Here is a 20,143-nt window from a genome sequence, read left to right as displayed (position 1 = left end):
TCTTGAATAATCAGATAATGGGGAAACGCCAGGTCTACATGAGTCAGGCAGTAATTGGATTTCTGCTTTGCAACCAGCCAATAAACTCACAGAATAAGACGTGATGTAAATGTAATGTAAAACTTCATGCTGCAGCTTTTTTAAAAAAATCACGTCACTTTACCTAAAAAAATGAACATACATCATTGAATTTTTAAATCCTTCATTTCGCCAAGCATGTACAGTAGTTTCAGCGTCGCTCCAAAAGTGTTTTGCTGCATCTTGTGCAACGCTGCTCGCTTATTTCCGGAACCACCCTCTGTTTTCCTACAGGCACAGGCTGAGAAATCAGAAAGGAATCGGAGTAAGAGTTTACATGCACTAAAAAATCTGATAACTGAGCCTCTTTACCAAATTTCCTTAATCAGATTTCTCGACCTTATTCTGATCTAAGAAATCTGAGTGTGCCGTTTACATGACAATTTGAATAATCAGATAACTGCAGAAATCCAATTATGATCGGACTATTGAGTGATATCAGACAGTGAAACAACACACAGTGCCTGCAGCTGAAATTTTCTGAGTGGTTCTGCATTCTGTCTCCGAGCTCTTACCATGCAAACTAAAGCCATAAACAAAACATCAACGAGAAGCTGCTGAACATTACAGATTTCTCTCCATATGTGTCTTTACGAGTGTGTTCAGCGATGATGGAAATTCAGCCTAATCTGCATAATTTTTGTGACATTTCAGTAATTTGCTTGAATTTAATTCGCCAGCCGGATGTAAACCTGTCTGTGAGAAATTAGGATTAAATAGGAAGTGCCAGAGGAATCAACCAATCATGTTTTGTTCTCACGCTTTGAGAGACCTCCTGGATCAGACCCAGCTACCAAGCAGCTCAGGCTCACAGACAGCTGCCCTGCTAATGCTAATGCTCTGTACGTCCCGCTGAGACAGGAAACGGACAGAAGGTCAGAGCAGACTGAGAGAGAATTTGTTTGTTTGTTTTCCTTACATAATGTTAATGCAATAGGTGACAACAAGCGAAAAGGCTAAAATGTTGTTAGTTTTGTACAGTTCTGTGATGTTACTCGGTCAATCCAGTTATGCAATGAAAGCTTTTAAATGGTGTAAATCCACAGAGGCCACTGTTTTATGTAACAGGCAGCATCAGTTCATTCACAATTCAGAGCATCCTAAAACAAATCTCTACTGATTATTACTCTGTGCCAAAATGATTCACTAATGAATGTGGATTCATGCTCAGGTTATTTGCTTAATAACTAATTCATCACCACTTATTTAAAACATCTCTGATACCCTTAACTCTGGCTTTCAGTGCGAAATCTTCTAGGCCTGATTCTGGGAGTAAAAATAATACACGTCTGCAATGTTTAATTCATTTGTATTTAGTTGAATTGTCATGCTACTTGCATTTAAGCTCTGCAAGTTTTGCAGTAATACTCTTATTTCACTGTCAAAGCTGCATTATGTAAGTTTTTGTTAAAACAGGCTAAAATATGGGGAGCATGTGCTGCTGCAAGCCTGACATAATCATTTAAAAGTCAAGTTTTTCACACCACGTTGTACATCGTTATGTATTAACGTCACACACACACAGGCTGAAAAAGAAGGTCTGGCTCGATGTTTAGGCCTCAAATGATCTCAAAACCAACATTGTAATGATGAAGATATGATGACAATAGTAGATAATTCACTCACATCCTCAGAAGACGTGTTCTTCACCAAGTTTAGACTGAGATGTCTTTGAATTCTCTTTCAATCATCAGATTCATCCAGTCGGGGAAGGGGACCGAAGCACAGCCCATGCTAGAAAATGCTCTTCCACACATAACACATTTTCACCAGAGTCTCCAAATCACCAAATTTTATATAGTGCAGCTTTTAGAGTAAAAATAGTTAAACTCAAAACAGAAAATTGCCCCATCAGGATTCTTCTGTCCATAGTATCTAGGTAGACACAGCTGAGCTGCTCTCCCATTGGTTAGGACTTCAGGAGCTGATCTGAAGACCTTGCTCGTTAGGTTAATTACCACCATAGTTAGGAAGTGACAGAGGAATCAACCAATCACGCTTTGATTTGCAAAGGGTGGTTCCAGAATCGTCAATATAGTCCTTCTGGAAGTTCTAGATAACTGACTGTGAACACAAGCCGTAGTCTAAGCAGGTTCTGGTTAGTTGTTAGGAATGTAAAACAGTGACGGCAGCGCTTTGTCAGAACTCTTTACTGAAAGAGTGAATGTGAAACTGATACATACAAGCTCAGATATATGATAATGTCTGTTACAAGCTTTAAACAAAACATATGGAATGACTTTTACAAGCTTTAAATGTCCACGTTCAATCAATACCTCTAAAAAGATGATTCTTCAAGGGCTCTTTAGTAAAGAAAATGGTTTTATTCAGAGCCATGAGTTTTATATACTTAAACTGCTCTTTTGATGATGAAATCGTTCTCTGGATTAAAGGGGAATGTGTTATAAATGGTTCTATATAAAACCATTTTTGATTCTATGTAGTAAAAAATTATTCTTCTACTGTTTTAAGCTTGACATTGCAATGACAGCAGAACTCTTTTCGGTGTTATAGAGAACCATTTACAACACATTCTCCATCAATCTGAAGAGCAATTTCACCATCGAAAGAACCATTTAAGCATGAAATGGTCTTGTATAGTACTCATGGCTCTAAACATAACCATTTCCTTTACTAAAGAACCCTGAGTGTAGGACGGGTATAAAATGTTCACATGCACTAGTGTTAGCTTAGTGCTAACATACTATTAGAAATCCTATAAAGGCGCTAGCAAAATTTAGCATTACTGTAAAGGTGTTTTTACATTTATTGTCTGACCTGAAGGTCCAGATCTAACAGTCACTGTTAACCATTGCTGGCATCATTATAAAAAGTATCAGATTGAAATACCACACTTATAAAAAGTCAATAAAAAGAATTCCTTTGACTGCTGAGATGTGTTAGCATTAAACTGGCTGAATTCTCAGTCAAAACTTTGGCTTGTCCCAATTCAGAAAAGTTGAATTGCCTTCAGATATGCTTCAGAGAGCATATCCCAAGGTTCATTGCATGCCAGCGAGAATTTGAGAACATGGCATCAACAGAGGAGTGAATGGCAGCTGAAGAGAAGCATTTTCTCTGTAGCTTGTAATCAGCGTTTGAACTCCAGTTTTGGAAACTCCTGTTTTTCACTTTGACCTTTTCCTCCCTAATGCAAGTGGGTTATATATCAAATCTTCTCACAAATATCTTCTGAAAAAATAATAACTTGTACTTGACTGGTTTGACTGGAAATTAAATAAATGACTTTTGCATAGTACAAAAGAGGTCCATATTTTTGAAGATAAATGCAGAAAGACCAAGCAGTGTGTGTGTGAGTGGTGTGTGTGCTTTATTGGGGGTGGGCTGCTTTTTTGTCATTGTGCTACTTCACCACACCCTTCCTTCTGCACAGGCCATGATTTATTTATTCACACAGACTCCACAGGATTACCTCATACACACATCAATAATAATGAATCAGACTTTCATGCCACATATACAATCACTAAACTCAAATGTTAATTGTAACCATTTTCAAGACGTTACAGCCGATTACAGATACAGAGATTATCTCTCTGCTCTCTGAATCAATACATGCTATAAATAGGCCAAAGGACTAGCTTGGCTGAAGATTGGCTTTAGATACAGTATTACAGTATACAGTAGCTTGGTGTGAAATATTTCAGATTTCTTTATAGTGGTGGTGATAGGAACCAGGGGTCGCCATGGCTACAACACAAATGTAGACATTTTATTTACTATCCAAAACCCCCAGTGAACCTACACGTTACTTCTGAGTTTATATATGGAATGTTAATGATAGGAAAATAGTGATAAATCTGAAAAAAATATGTTTTTGAGGAGTATTTTGCCTCACAACACACTTAATGTATCCCTCTACCATGAATGGAGTTAAAATTACATTTTAGTACAAAATATTGTAAAACAGTGTCTTAGACACCAGGCAGTGTATTCATAACCATTTCATGTAATACCTTTCTGTGAGGGAGCTTTTAGGGTTCGACATCTGGTTCCTGTCACCACCACTGTGAATAAATCTCTAGGGCTACTCTGAAAGACTTGGCTTGCATCTTAATGATTTATTAAGACAGAAAATGTGAAAAATTGTTGAAATTGCTTTATAACCTATTGTGTGTTTATATTAGGCTAGGTATGTTACAGGTGTGGTTATGTTAAGTTAGTTATGTTACAGGTGTGGTTAAGTCAGGTCAAGTGTGTTACAGGTGATGTTACATTAGGTGAGATGTGTTACAGGCGTGGTTATATCAGGTTAGGTATGTTAAAGATGTTGTCATGTTAGGTTAGGTTAGGTTAGTTATGTTAAAAGTGTGGTTATATTAGGTTAGGGCCCTAAAGCAAAGGGACATTTTTTGAAGATTTTGAAGAAAATTGCCTGTGACCTCATTGCAAGTGACCTCAATGTCACCCAAAACAACCAAAACAAATGCATGTAAAAATTGATCTTTCTCAGGTTTTATACAGCTAAAACAGCCTGGGGTCAAACTGATCCCAAAGAACACAGATGTTGCATAAAAATGTGTTGTTTTTTATTATGTTTACCCAGTTGTCTGCATTACAATAAGAAAAGTCATTAAATATTAAGCAAAAAATTCTGTGAGTCATTTATTTAGAGACATTAAACATTGAATGGGGTTAAACATTGAATGGGGTTAAATAGAAGGGTTAACAGTTAAAAAAAAACAAGTGTTAAAATTCAAACAAGATGACGTTTATTATCACCAAGCGAGTCTTCAATGCAAAATGAAACACAGCATTAAGGTGTAATTACTCTTTAATTGCATTCCATAGTGATATATATATATATATATATATATATATATATATATATATATATATATATATTATTATTATTATTATTATTATTATTATTTTTATGGTTCACAATAAACTCGTATGGTTGTTCATTAATAATATGCGTATCACGTAGGCGCTATGTTCACGTTTTGGCACCGACGGCGTTCCATATTACAGCGAGCGCCTTGGAAGTGAGCGGTAGCCGAGACAGCAGCCCCTCCCTTCGGCTTGAGTCCTCTCCCTCTCCCGCTCCCACTTTTCCTTCGCCCCTCCGGAGCAGCTGCTGAGCCAGATGAATGGAAAGAGGGAAGGGATGGCGGAGAGAGAGCGGAGGAAGCCCGCGGCAGCTGCTCCTAAAGCCCGCGGGTTGCGGCTCGACTCCCCGGCCGGCTGCAGGTAAGAGCTCACAGTGCTGCTGCTGGGCGTGTGAGTCTCAGCTCACTGGCTGCCATTGCAACCGAGCTGCAGCTGATGCTTGTTGATAGCGATGCACCCTGATAAGAGACGGCTCTAAGAAAACGGGGCTGAGGAGATCTGAGATGTTTGTGTGAGCACGTTGCAGGCTGCATGGGTGTGTCTCTGCTTCATCTGCTTTAGGGAATGAAGTTTAAAAGAAAAAGTGCTTTTTTTTCGGTATGAGATGCTCAGCTTAGTAGATGGACCCTCATACAGAAAACATGAAAACTGTGAACAATTGTGGCTTTTCTGCTTTCGGACTGTAACCCAACAGTGAGGAGAATAGAGCTTGTGCATGGTTAGGACAGGTGTTAATGTTTAACATGTTCTAATTAGACTAATGCATCCTCATATTCACTGCAACTCTAGTATTATTGGAGGCAAATTTATAAAGAGCTTGACGTCCAAGAAAAGTGGCATCTCAGCTATAGAGCCAAAGGCAGCACTTGATATACATGTAGACTGTTAAAACATTTTTAAAACAGAAATATATAGACCATTCTAATGGATTAGTTCAAACTGAAACTTAAAAAAACAAAGTATTCAGATCTTGGCCTTTTACAAGGATTATGTTATGACATATTTAAAATCCAAGGCATTAAAAGAGATAGTAATATATACAAATGTATAAAAATATACAAAACATATATACTAAATATATACAACATCATAATTTTTGGGGTACTTTTTATCGGGAGGTGTCTGTCCCAAACCATAACCCCTAAATTTACACTTGTGAAAATAATATTTACGTTTTATTTATATTTATTTATATATTTTCTAGATCTTTTTTATTTGTTTTGGAGTTAAAAGATTTAGATTTATTGTAAGTAAAATTTTTAAATTAAAAAAATGTTCATGTCACTACCGAAACACAATTTTAGTCTGTGGGCAGAACCTTGTTTTAGTCATGCCCCTGCACTTTAGAGGAGGAAGTGAGGCTGTATCCCTGTCCCTCATGGCCACATGGTGAACAGTTAGATCCCATTGTTTTGAAGTAAATGTGTCCCAAAGTCTGAAAATCAGTGTGGAACATTAAGAATTATCACATTTTCTGCAGTTCAATACTTTTTAGTGTTTTAATAAAAAAAAAAAATATGATTTTATGTGTGTACAGCTGTTCAAAGCTGTGTTTGCTCGTCATGTACTGGCTGCGTTTTTGAGTTCAGCTCAAAAAGAGCTAAAATTGTCACTACCGAAACAGTCACTGCTGAAACATTTGGTAAAGTTTGGGTAGCGTTATGATTGTTTTGGTAGTGACAAAATATAACGTTCAATCGTTTGTTTTAATAAAATAAACATAATTAAGTATAGGGTCACTCAGAGGAAAAGGATTTTAGTCTGAAGTCTAAAGTCAGTTAAAACTCCCAATTGTGTTTCAGCTCTGACTTTGAATCAGTGCAGTAGAATCATGCACATATGAAGGAGGGAGCTGGAGATTCAGTCTGGGCTGCTTGAAGCAGATCTGACTAAAACATTTGAAGCATATAAGGCAATTTACTTACTTTTTTATATTTTTACTATTTATATATTGCAGTTTTACAGTGAATTCTAGTTAGTACTTTAATTCACAGCCTGTGACATTAATGGAGGAGCTGTTCAGCATGTTAGCTGTTTTTTAGCCTGTTAGCTAGCTCATAAGATCAGTTCTAGCTAAGAAAATATGTCGTCAGCTCCTCAGTTTAAACAGTACTGGGTTGTTAGTGAGTTAGCACTGTAATATAAAATTCAGTGGTTGTACGGAGGTCATAGGTGTGTATGTAGGGCTCGGCACTATGACAGTATTGTTATTATGATAAATTACATAACATTGTCACAATATGCTTTTCTGTGCATATAATGCATATTGTCAGTACTTAAAAACACTTCCCAACTGAGTGCTTGATTGCAAAAAGATTATTAGTCCTATTTTATTGGATTTAGTGCAGCTCAGTGTGTGAAATGATGAATATAAATCATTGTATTTATAGTTTTTCATAGTACTTTTGAACATGGCGCTACTTTCTCTTTTACAATTTATTAGGTGTCAGAAAAAAATGGCATATTACGTATATACTTCCTGAAGTATTATGATATTATGTTTTTGCCATATTGTCCAGCTCTGTGTCTGTATAAATGTGTTTTTTCATATGCTGATTTTATCCACAAGTATCTGGGGACTAAATAACTCTAAAATCAAAACACAGCCAAGAATAACATTAAATGATGGATTTCGTGTTACCTTTTTCTTTTTAAATTTAGAACACATTGATTGCCGCTATTCATGGTTGCTCTACTCAAAGTGCACTGAAGTGCTCTGTGGTTTTGCAGGGCCACTTTGAGGGGACGTAAGAAGAGACTTAGTGTGAATTGGTTTATGTTTATGCAGCCGAAGCTGAACTACAGTGCTGATGCTTTCATGTAATAGCAGAATGACCTACTACAGCAGGATTTAGGCTAAAAATGAATAAGAAATGTTCCAAACATGTCTTGCACATCAGAGTGGATGTACGTAAATTCCAACTGCAGGATATTTCTGTGAGCAATTATGCACCAGGATCAAACGGTCGTATTAAAACACAATATTAATTTCCTCTGTAGTGTCTGAGCCTGCAGTCTTGCTGTAAATCTATGCAGAAGGTCTTGTTTCAGCGCGCTCCGAGCTCTGGCGTCCACCCAAAGCCGGGCATCTGCTCAGCTCCTTTTATATACAGTATCTCTGCAGGGTCGCTCGAGCTGAATGGCCTTGTTTTTATGCACAGCAATAAGAACAAGTTCCATCACATATGCTACACACACTGAAGTACTACTATACTGGAAAAAAACTGTGAGTGCAGTACAAATATACACAGCATCATATTCAGCATTCAAAGCAGCAGAACTCATCATAGTAATTAATATAATTATTATTTAAACATATTTGTACATAGCAGAGTTTTTTCTTACATAGGTCCCTCCTGTCTCTATATTTTGTGTATATTTAATATATTTGAGTTTTAGTATATTTCTTTGTATTTTTACTTTGTTTACTTCCTGTACCTGTGCCTCATCATTTCAATGCATGAATGTCCTGACATGTTGTGCAAATGACAAATAAACTTGAAACTAGTAGGAAAATATTAAAGTGATGTTAACAAATAAGAGTGTAGACAGAGTCCTTTATAATGTCTCTGATATGGAGGACTCTCTTATTAACATTCTTATTAAAGTATTTACTTAATTTTTCTTAAAGAGGCATGATCCTTTTTGTGGAGTAACTTCCATTTTCAAAGAAGAGAGAGCTTGACTAGAGACACAAGTTTTTCTTTGAGGATGACTTGCACTCACCAATAGAATGGGATGCTCTGGAGCAGCTGCACATGAGCCTAAAGTCACCAGTGCCAAGTGTGGGCTAGAGGGGTATAAAGCCCCCCAGCATTGGGTTGTGGAGCAGTGGAACTGCGTTCTCTGAAGTGATGGATCCATCCAGTACCTTTGGGATGTGTTGGAGTGATCCAGAACTGACCATCCAACATCAGTACCTGATCTCACTAATGCACAATCAAATCCCTACAGCCATGTTCCAGCATCTAGTGTAAAGCCTTCCCAGAGGCTCACTATTAATACCCTTCATTACAGAAGAAACGCTGGGGGAGCAGGTGTCTACAGACTTTTGGACACATAGTGTACTTCAGTGTTTGAGCAGTAATATCACTGATGTTAACGTTTACTGTGTGGAAAAGTGTTACTGGCTCATCTGCCTAATGCTAACTAACAAAAGTCTGTAGACACCTGCTCCCCCATCACTGGTTTTTGTTTTATTTACAAGCAACAGCATATTCTCTCTCCAATTCCTGTACAGCTTTTTACCTTCTCTAAATTCATACTGTTTGCCCATCCAGTGCTCAGACATCAGCATCAGTAGCTTCTCTTAAAGTAGGTGTTGTCAAATTCGCTCCTCTCTGTAAAATGCTCCACCAAACAAACGACAAATTCTGTAGAATCGTTAGGGAAATATCTTAAATATAATGAAAAAATGTGGGTCCTCTACATTCTACGCTGCCACTGCTGTACTGTTTCCCTACGACGATGACTTCCATCATGCTCTTATGGAGTTCTAACATTGTCAGGGTTTGAACTTGCGATCTCCCTACAATGGGGCAAATTTTAGAAGACTTTGAACGATAGCCATGAAAGGAAAGTGTATCGTGACATAATTTACTGCAGTAGCAATATTATATTGTCCAATTGCCCATGCCTAATTGTGTTTATAAGAGTTTTGTATGCCTAATTATGTCTATAAAGGTTTTATACATCTAATTGTGCCTATAAGTGTGTGTCTGTAACGGTTGTGTCTATAAGGATTTTATATGGCCAACTGTATCTATAAGAATTTTATACTCCTAACTGTGTCTGTAAGGGTTTTATACACCTAATTGTGTCTATAAGGGTTTTATACGCTTATTTGTATCTCTAAGTGTTTTGTACAGCTAACTGTTGTATCTCTTAAGAGTTTTATACGTCTAGTGGCATCTATAAAGGTTTTATATGCCTAATTGTGTCTATAAGGGTGTGTATAAGGGTTTTATTTGCCTAATTGTATCTCTAAGTGTTTTATACGCCTAACTGTATCTATAAGAGTTTTATATGCTTAATTGTATCTATAAGAATTTTATACGCCTAACTGTATCTATAACTGTATATATCAATAACTGTATATATGCCTAATTGTATCTATAAGACTTTTATATTCCTAATTGTATCTATGTTATATAAGCCTAATTGTATTTATAAAACTTTTATCTATAACTGTATATATCTATAACTGCATATACACCTAAGAGTATCTATGTTTTATACATCTAAAAGTATCTATAAGACTTTCACATGCCTAATTGTATATATAAGAGTTTTACGCTTAACTGTATCTACAGCTGTATATATCTATAACTGTATATACACCTAATTGTATCTAGGAGGTTTTTATACACCTAATTGTGTCTATAAGCATTTTGTACACCTGATTGTGTCTATAAGCAGGCTGGCTATCTGATTGGGGATTTTATTTACCTGATTTCCGACCCTGATTTTGTTTGCAATTCAGTTTAGGCACCTAAGCTGACTCTGCTGTTTATGAATAATAACAACATAAACAAACAATTTGAAGTCTTACAATTTTAAGACTCTCTAATTTGGGCATGCACCAGCCCCAGTTCCTTCCTTCTGTATTTTTAGAAACATTCTCAGTTTCCTTTGAAACAGTCAGGTAATCAAATATCCTTTTTAAATTTTAAACTAGACTATATTTCATAAACCTGTACTTCTCAATTAAACTCCTTAAATAGGCAGGAACTGCTGATCTAAACTTTTATTACACATTTCTAAAAGAATAGCTCAGTCAAGTTTGCATTATAGTCTATGTAGTAATTAAACAATGAGCCTTAGGATGTAAGAAGCCTAATGTGTCCAATAAGAGGAGAGCTCTTATTAAATACCATCAAGCAATCCAAACACATCTCGAAAAAGCTTGATTATGTGGTTTCTGACACTGTATGTATGTATAAACATGTACCTCTCATAGCTAAAAGCAGCAGCAGCAACCAGCCTGAACTCTGATTTATGAATTCATGCTAATAATTTTTAGAAAACAGTATGTGATGGTGTACATAAGCTACCATTACTTGTTAGCTACATCAGCAAAACCTAAAAAAGGGAACACATGTTGGGTGTGTTAAGTATTTGCTTTAGTTTTAGCCCTGGTGCATCAGGCTAATGTAGCTAACAAGTAATGAAAACTACTCCACAAATTAGCACTGTGCAAACTGCAGGCTTAAATTGTCACATTCTGTTATTTATTAAAAAGGACAAAATAGAGCCAAAATTCAGGTTTCAAGATGGATACTGCTGTTGTTAGCTTAGCTAATGTACTATAGTTCATGTTTATAGATACATATGTGTATGTGTCATACAGTGTCAGAAACCACTTAATAAAGTCTATTAGAGATTCTGAACTACACACCGTTTGAAGCAAGTGTGATGATTTAGGCCTACAGTTAGCACCATGTTAATTGGTGCTGTATAAGCTTCCATTATTTGTTAGCTTTAGCTGTGTAGCTCAAGTGCAAAACTAAAGTAGCAAACATTAGACACCAAATATGGCTTATCAACCACGTTTGAGGTGTGGGGAGGTGGGTAGGTGAGGGACTAAGTAGATTTAAATTTTGGCAGAACCATAGCTCTGCAGGCTAAAAATAATGATGGTTGGATATAGAGGGACAAAGAAGAGAGGCTTCATGCCCCACACTTTTCTTTTTTTTCCAATTCAGTGCTGAGTGTCCATGCTGCTTTTTTTAACCCACTTTTTAAGGCCTTTTGAGGTCATTCAGTGCCTGTAAATATCCATAACGTTTGCAGTTCCATTGTAATTTCAGAGCAGCGATAAACAGGACAGCGCTGTGGTTTCTTTCAGGAGATCAATGCTTCATTCTTACTTACAATCACTTCTGACTGAAGAATTGATTTCTAAGCCTGTACTCACCATCTTTACTCTAAAGCCACACAGCAGTGAATAATGCAGAACTCCCCTCCTCCTCTGTGTGCTCTGTATTAGTGTTTGTGTTCCTTTGTGAGATGATGTTAGTGTAATCTGTCTGCTGGTCTTTGCTCTACTGATGCTGTTGTGATTGTGTATTAGTCAGCACTGGGGTGGGCAGGTGGGGGATTTCAGGGCAAGGAGCATCACACCTACATTTTTGCATCTTGTATATGTTTCTACAGTTTAAATGTAAGATTAATGTAAACACCTTGGCTTTGTTGCCTTGTATTGTTGCTGTCCACCACATATGTCCATTTTTTGGGGGATTTTGGGATTTTCTTTGACAGTGATTAGGCCTGTCACAATTATTACATAATTAATTAAGCACAGTTATTTTAAATGGTTGCAATTATTTGAGATGATCACAATTACTTAAGCTAACCACAATATTTTTCACAGCTGTTAGAGTCATTATTCATTTAATTTTATGCTGCAGCAAGCAGTATGTGATTTTTGTTCATAAAAATTACATTTTATTTAAAAAATCATTACATTAATGCATTGAGACATCGTGGAACTCACGAAAACAAAAAAAAAACATAGATGCTCTAACATGTTTAGAAGGCAGCACTAAGTAATGTTTGTTTATTTGTTAGCTATGCTGTGCTAGCTATGCTAGCATGCATACTAGCAAAATGAGTGTTTTTTTGCTGATATTTTCACTCTCAAGAAAAATTGAGCTTTGCTCGACTCTACACGTTATTCTGTCTAACTGTATTACAACAATATAGCGCATCGTTTCAACAGTACACTCAGACATAGCTAGGAAGTGAAATGGCTGATCAGCCAATTTGGCCACTTCAGGATTTTAATAGTTGCTTGTGATGAACAAAAAAAAGACACTTCAATTGTTAATCACAGTTATTTACATGACATGTAATGGTCAGCTGACAGGCCTAACAGTGATCATATAAACTATATTAGAGACTGGGGGTGGGCAATATGACGATGTTATTGTTATTGTGATAAATTCCATCACAATACTCTTTTCATCATAAAAAAGACCAGTTACAGAGAGCCTGTAAATAACAAAAACCAGTGTGTAGTATAGTAGTAGGGGAATTAAGCATTAGGAGTCTAATTCAAGGATTGTTATTGACTTATTATTATGTGTATGTGTATAACAGTTGCATTTCTGGCTGGATGAGAAACTGAACCTTCAGTCTTCAGCCTGTTGGAAATGTTGTAATCCACTATGCAAAGGGTCGCAACCCAAATGTTAAGAAGAGCCATTTTGTACTTTCAACAACAATCAAACCACCTTGGGAGCCACAACACTTTATGTCCATTTTATTGAAGTAACATTTTACCATCTTGGCTGTAAATATGTCTCAGTATGAGCTGCTTTTCTCACATCGCTAGCAGGAAAGTTTTCCACAAAAGTAGAACAGTTTCTTGTAAAATGTCTCTCAACGTTCGACTTTGAATGAGGCTGTAGTAACGAGGCTGTAGTCAACTTTTCATTCACCATCCACCTTAAATGGTGCAGCAGTTACATTCTGGCACCTCAGGTACCATTTAAGGTGGAACGGGAAAATTCAAACAAGAAGCTGGTGAATGAGAAACTGACTTCAGCCTTGTGACTTTTTAGTGTTTTACAGTTTCTCATTGCAGATTAAATGTATCAGGAAACCAGCTGGAGTGATTATAAATGCAAATAAGTCCATTCATCTCCAAATTATCGATGTTAATCTTAAATCTATCTCTTTGTCTTTTCATTAGGCACTAGCTAGGCGAGATTGTTGTGTGTGTTGCTATGGTGACCAGCAGTCTGGGTTAAAGGGTGAATTAGCAGTTCTACAGTAACTCCAGTGTTTAAGATCATCTATTGTTAAAACTGTGTTGAACGATCAGCAGTGCTTTATTTTACTGCAAAGGAAGATTATTTTATTTTTACGTATAAATCTAATTCTGCTGTGAAGCTGCAACAGGGCAGTAAAAGAGCCTCATGTTGACGACCCCTGGGCTATGCAGTCCACTGTTAATTTGCTTTAGCTTTAGCATTTGCTTCTTCATGTTTTTTCCACCTCTAGATCAGTGGCTAGGCTAGCAGTCAGTTTTTCTTGACCTCAGGGATTCCCTTTGGTGTGTGATGTATTTGTGTAGTGCATGCTGGGTATTGTAGTTGGAAGAAATACAAAAACGTTACAAAATCAGAAATTCTGTCAAAATAATGAGGCAGTGCTGCACCGCACAACTTGAACAGTAACTAGGGACACTTCAACTGAGAAAGGTTTTGCTCATTGCCTTGGATGAACATGCTATCTGTTGTTGAGGACATTGAATTTTGAACCTTCTGTAGCTGCATACTGTAGTCATTTAAGTATAATTATTTTATGCAAGCTGTTTTTATTGATTGTCAGCTCAGTTTTGTCCTGTTAAAAGCAGACTTTATCAATAATAGAATAATAATATAAGTTTCTTTCCAAAATGCATTACAGACCATCTTTTTTATGATATACATGTGGTATTATGAGTGATACCACCTTTAATTGAGGAATATAAATGTGTTTTACACAATACAACAGCTGTTATTCTTTACCAAAACTTTACATTCAAAATAGTTATGAATGGATCTATAGTAGTGGCTGTGTTTACATGCAAAGATTATTGCCAATCTGATTGAATACATTCCAATTATAGATTAAGACTGAGGTATTTACATGCTCACTCTACTCAACACTCTGATGGAAAATCTTTGTTTACATGCACATGAGTAATCTGATCCAGGCAGTGACGCACACATGCAGAACATACTTAAACTTTCCGATTGGGAATGTAATCAGATACAGGCGTTTACATGATTATTATTCTTCAGGATTTACAGGATTACCCACCTTGTTTAATTAGATAGAAACTGTATTCCGAATGACCTCAATCGGACTAGACTATTCTAATTGAAGTGTAAACATGGACATATTCTGAATGAGCTATTAGTTGGATTATTAATGGATTATCAAGCCACGTGTAAACATGGCTAATATGGCATGAAACTTTTTATTTTCTGTATTACCTTGTAGTTTTTATGTTAATGTAGTATAAATACATAAAGTAATGAGTATAAATAAAACAGCAAATTTTTGGTTTCTGTTTTTGGGCAGAAATTTTCATTTCCGTGCATCACTAAAAATAACAGAAGTCCTATTTTCATGCTGAACTATCACCTTAAGGATTTGCAATTCAGTCCACCCACAGCCCAATACAGCATAAAATAAACCACTGAGCCCTTCAGAAAAAACAGACTGCACACTCTTCATGTTCACACTTCACTCCATCACAGCTGAACCTCCTCATTAACAACATCACGAACAACCAGACGCAGCACACTGAGCAGATCTGGACAGAAGCTTGTCTGATCATCCTCTATCTGCCAGTGGATGTTCAGTGTTTCTGATTTAGAAAGAACAGAGATACAAATAAGAACCAGAGGAAGGAGAAGTGCAGACTGCTGACTGAACTGATGAGGAATAGTGCTGAACAGAGAGTGTTTGAGGGGGTTTTATGCTGCAACATCAAACAGGAGCTCCGCCGATTCCCACAGGAATTTCCCCCAGTTTCCCTCAAAGAGCAACAGCAAACAGCCTCATTACAGACCCTCTCTGTCCACCTTAAATATTTCATTTCATTGTGTCGCTCCATCCACCCCATGACATTTATAATCAAGCACACGTGTTTACATGTACTTAATAATCTGATCATAACCTGATTTCTGCAGTTGTCTGATTATTCGCATGGTCATGTAAACAGTACACTCTGATTTTTTAGATCGGAGTAAGGTCTAGAAATCTGATTAAGTAATCTGATAAAGAGAGCGGGATTTTAGCTCAGTAATCAGATTTCAATCGGGGATCGGATTTCTCAGTCTGCCCATGTGCGAAAACAGACGGCAGTACTGGAAATAAGTGAGCAGCGTTGCAGCAAGATGCAGCAAAACACTTTTGGAGCGACGCTGAAACCAAATACATGCTCAACGATTTAAATCTTAAAGGATTTAAATATTTTTCATCTTCTTGATGATGCATTTTCATATTTTCGGGCAAAGTGGTGCAATGTTTAAAAAAAGGCCACAGCATCAACTTTGGGTTTTACGTTACGTTTATGTCACGTCTTATTCTGTGAGTTTATTGGCTGATTGTAAAGCAGAAATCTGATTACTGTCTGACTCAGGTAGACCTGAAGTTTTCCTGTTATCTGATTACTCAAGAGCATGAAAACATGTTGATCAGATTACTGGCAAAATCTGATTCACCGCAGTTATCGGATTATTAAGTGCATGTAAACGCGCTCAATAACTCGAATGCACTCAATGACAGATCAACAACAATATTCATGTAGTAATGTTTTCATTTAACATTTATACAGTGCAGTTACAAGTAAGAAGATGAAATTTTGAAATCGAGTGCAATTTTTTTTATACGTTTGATGATCACAGGTGTGGGACACGAATAAAAATAGTATTTTTACCCCAAAATATACTTCATAGATGACATTAGCTCAGTAGATTTAGCAACCAGTTTAACCTTTATTTTCTTGTTAATTGTACTTTTATTGAATTTTTATTTACACTTTTATCTTGTGTATTTTAATTATAATATTATCACTGTATCACCATTTCTGTTATTACTTTTATTTGTTGCATTTTTTATTATTTGTTTATTTTATTTTTTGATCAACTTTTTTTCTCTTCTTCCTCTGTTATTTTTAGTTTGTATTGTAAAGCACTTTGAGCTGCATTTTTAATGTATGAAAGGCGCTATATAAATAAAGTTCGGTATTAATTTTATTATGTATATTTGACAGTATGTTACTGAACCATTCTTCTTATGCATATACTACAGAGGACCTAATAGTGCCTGTAGTTGTATATGTACATATAGTGACAAGGATACATTGGCTAAAACAGAGTGTTGCAGTGTTGTCTTTTGTACATGTTGTCAAAATACTGGAACATATAGCTATACATGTATAGCTGAATTATGCCTGTTGCCCTTTACATTGTTTGTGAATTTCATAATGAATAGACCAAAAGAAATGGCCTGAAATTACAAAGGAAGAAAGTGTGGTGTCATTGACATATAAATAAAAAAGTTAAATATGTTTTTTTTTCCTCCTACTGTAAAGTTTTAATGCCAAAAGATACCAAAATAAATCTTTCAAGAAGCACTGTAAACATTCCCCTCACACAGACTAACAGAGTGTGAATGGAAATGAAGTTATTAGGCCCACTAAGCCTCTCAGAGAACAGATTACACTCCACATTCTGCTGGTTTTGATATTTGCTCACTTTGCAGATTCTTTCAAGAACGATCAATACATTGGTAGCCTATGTGTAAAAACGTTGAATGGGGGATCAAAATAGTTGTTTTCACTCTTATTCGTGCATTAAAAAGGATTTTGGTATGCAAAACAGTGTAGATGCAGTGCCAGACTGAGAAACAGGCATGAGGCGCTCCATGCACCGCAGGCATGATGATGTGAGAGCACTGCGAGGGGGCTGTCGGGCTCTATAGGGAACAGATAGTGGATAAGTGTGAAATGAAGCTGTTGTGCTGGATTTCTGCAGGGGAGAAAATTTGCATCCCCTGCTGTTCGATCTGGAGGAAAGACTGAGAATTACAATGAATGAACAACTTGCATATGTGTACCAGGAGATGTGTCAGATTTCTGAGAGATACGACATTAGGCTTTGAATATGATGTTTTAATATCAATAGAGGGCACAGGTTACAACAGATGAAATTAATAACTATATAGATTATATAGATATAGAATATAGATTATTTTTATTTATTTATTTGTTTGTTTATTATTCATAGTCTTATTCTTGTTTTAATTATGATTGTTTTATTATTACTTCAGTCATTTTAATTAATTTTAGTTTTCTTTTTTTATCTTATCCTCCTTTTTTATTTTATTTATCTTTCCTTGATTTGATTATCTTTTGCATTTTAGTTCCGCTTTAATTATTGTTTTATATTTTCTACTGTTTATTTTGTGTATTTTTGTTATTAATGTATCATTTTTTTATACTTACCTGATTTGCGTCATTTTTTTTATTAAATGTACTTTTATTATTTGACATTTACTTACACATTATCAATCCCTTTTCCCTGTAAAAACTCAGCAGCATTGTAAACGAGGGTCACCCTCAATGTTTTCCGAGGTTAAATAAAGGTTGATTGATTGACAATGAGCAGAGCTGATTAGCATTTTCAGTTTTGGCAGTATTGATAGGTAGATAAACGAGCAGCGTCTGTGTTGTCGGATAGTTTTTTTTTGGCATTTTGAGTTCTAGTTTGTGCACTTTACACATAGACCAGGCCCTAATATGAATATATAAGCACTAGTAAACACTAAGTTTAATTTCAGTGAATGTGCTTTCTGACTAGTTATCATTTACAGTACAGTGAGAGATTGCTTTTGGTGCCATTTCAAAAGAAACTGAGCAAAACAGTCTAATTAGAACAAGCCATTATTAGCCTTATTAGAGGGGGATTAATATTACATGTGGATGTGCTGTAGTTTAATTGATTACCAACGAGGTCTGTGATTTTAATCCAATACGAAATGAAGTTAAGAAAAAACACATTTAAGAAGACTTTCTTTCTTAAGACACTTTCGTGAATCCAGCCCCTGGGCAACATGGTGGCCTCTGTTGGAAGAGGAGCCGCTCCCTATGTAGATATGAAGGGCTCATTCCAAGATAATGAAAACACAACGATGCATAGTTACGGGTGATTATACACTAATGAAAACATGGTTTTGTATATTCTATTCCATTTCTGCTAATAGATCCCCCTCAAATCTTACACACTGCACCTTTAAAGGCACACTAACAAAACATTTCTCCAATTCTGAGGGTTAAAGAGAGGTCAGAAAAGTGAATCATGACTGTTTTTGGTACATAAAACCACACAAATGTTTAAAGTGGATTTCTGGGGGAAAAAATAAAAGGCAAGAAAAATGTAGGATATGGGCCCTTTAATACAATATTGTGATAATTATTGTAACATTAGCCATGTATATGAGCACATGCCTAGTCTGTGTATATGATGCAGTCAAGAAGAAAGGAAACGACTCCCGTTCTGGCCACTTGGGTGCGCCTGTCCTGTTTCAGGGTCTATGAAAGTGACTGGAGCAAAGACTGAAACAAGACAGACGCGCCCTAGTGGCCAGAAGGGGAGTCGTTTAATGATTTTGTTCAGTGTAAATATCATATTTACATTAAAACACACAGGTTTGAACTCAGCTGAACCCATGAAGAGCCTCAAATTCTTTGTGAAATGTCTGTAAGATTAGCTCACTGTCCTTAGTTTATTAAAGGGGAATTCCACCGATTTAAATTTTTTTTGTTTTGGTGCATTGTAGAGAACGACACAGCACATTTATAGTGACATATTGGAGTTGGGATCTGTAGATCTTCCTTTACTGTGTGTCTGATCAGCACACACTGCTTTCTGTGTCCGGTGGTGATTCTGCGTGGCAGCAGCATGCTCTGTGTTCTGATTGGCTGATGTTCTCTTAGTGGGCCGCAGAGTGAGGATGTATATGGTAGCGTAGCCACAGGGAAAAGAGAACCATATGGACAAAGAGATTTAAGCTTATTCATTCATTCATTTGTTTATGTTTGGAACAAAAGCAGCACAAAGACAGAACCTCAGTCATATGTGTTCATTGCAAATAAAGCTGCTTAGTGGAGAAGAGCAGTATTAAAGTAAATGATGAAATGTTTCTGAAATGCTTTTGATTAGACCTGCATGCTGAATTATTAACGTCAGATCAGGTCTGTTGGGAATGTGTATTTGCAGTTTGGATTGTCTTGGCTGGTTTACTGTTTTACTGACCTGTTCTCAATAGCCTGTTCTAACAGTGTTTATAAACACTTTATAATACAAATTCTGACAAAGTCCCATTACTGTCCACTCAACACCTGCCCACAGACCCTCAGCTCTGAGCTGCTCTTTTTTCATGATCAGAGAGATAAAAAGAAAAACCTATTTGGTATCAGTCATCTGTGTCATCTGAGTCCGTTTTATCTGTTTATTCAGAAACAAAGCCTATAAATAACTGTTTCATTCAAATCTTTAACACTTTCAGCAAATATCAGTTTCAATCAATATAATGCCATTTTAGAGCATCATACACTTTACACACATTCCTTTCTGTCTGTCTGTCTGTCTGTCTGTCTCTCTCTCTGTCTCTCTCGCGGCAGTGAATAGGTTAATAGAATATGAACGCT

The 20,143-nt window shown here is 36.4% G+C and overlaps 1 protein-coding gene across 1 annotated transcript in view; it reads left to right on the top strand.

Annotated features, from left to right (window-relative positions):
* Positions 1 to 5,152: 5,152 nt before the first annotated feature.
* mapk8ip1b (mitogen-activated protein kinase 8 interacting protein 1b) overlaps positions 5,153 to 20,143 on the top strand; it is an 85,769-nt gene continuing 70,778 nt past the window's right edge. The window contains exon 1 of the mRNA XM_036587203.1: positions 5,153 to 5,292. Within this exon, the coding sequence (XP_036443096.1) occupies positions 5,189 to 5,292 (104 nt within the window). The 5' untranslated portion in view covers positions 5,153 to 5,188. The remainder of the gene's footprint in view (positions 5,293 to 20,143) is intronic.

The sequence above is a fragment of the Colossoma macropomum genome, unplaced genomic scaffold (genome assembly GCF_904425465.1).
Source record: "Colossoma macropomum unplaced genomic scaffold, Colossoma_macropomum, whole genome shotgun sequence".
NCBI lineage: Eukaryota > Metazoa > Chordata > Actinopteri > Characiformes > Serrasalmidae > Colossoma > Colossoma macropomum.
Note: the sequence above shows the minus strand (reverse complement) of the source record. Positions and strands in the feature narration are given on the sequence as shown.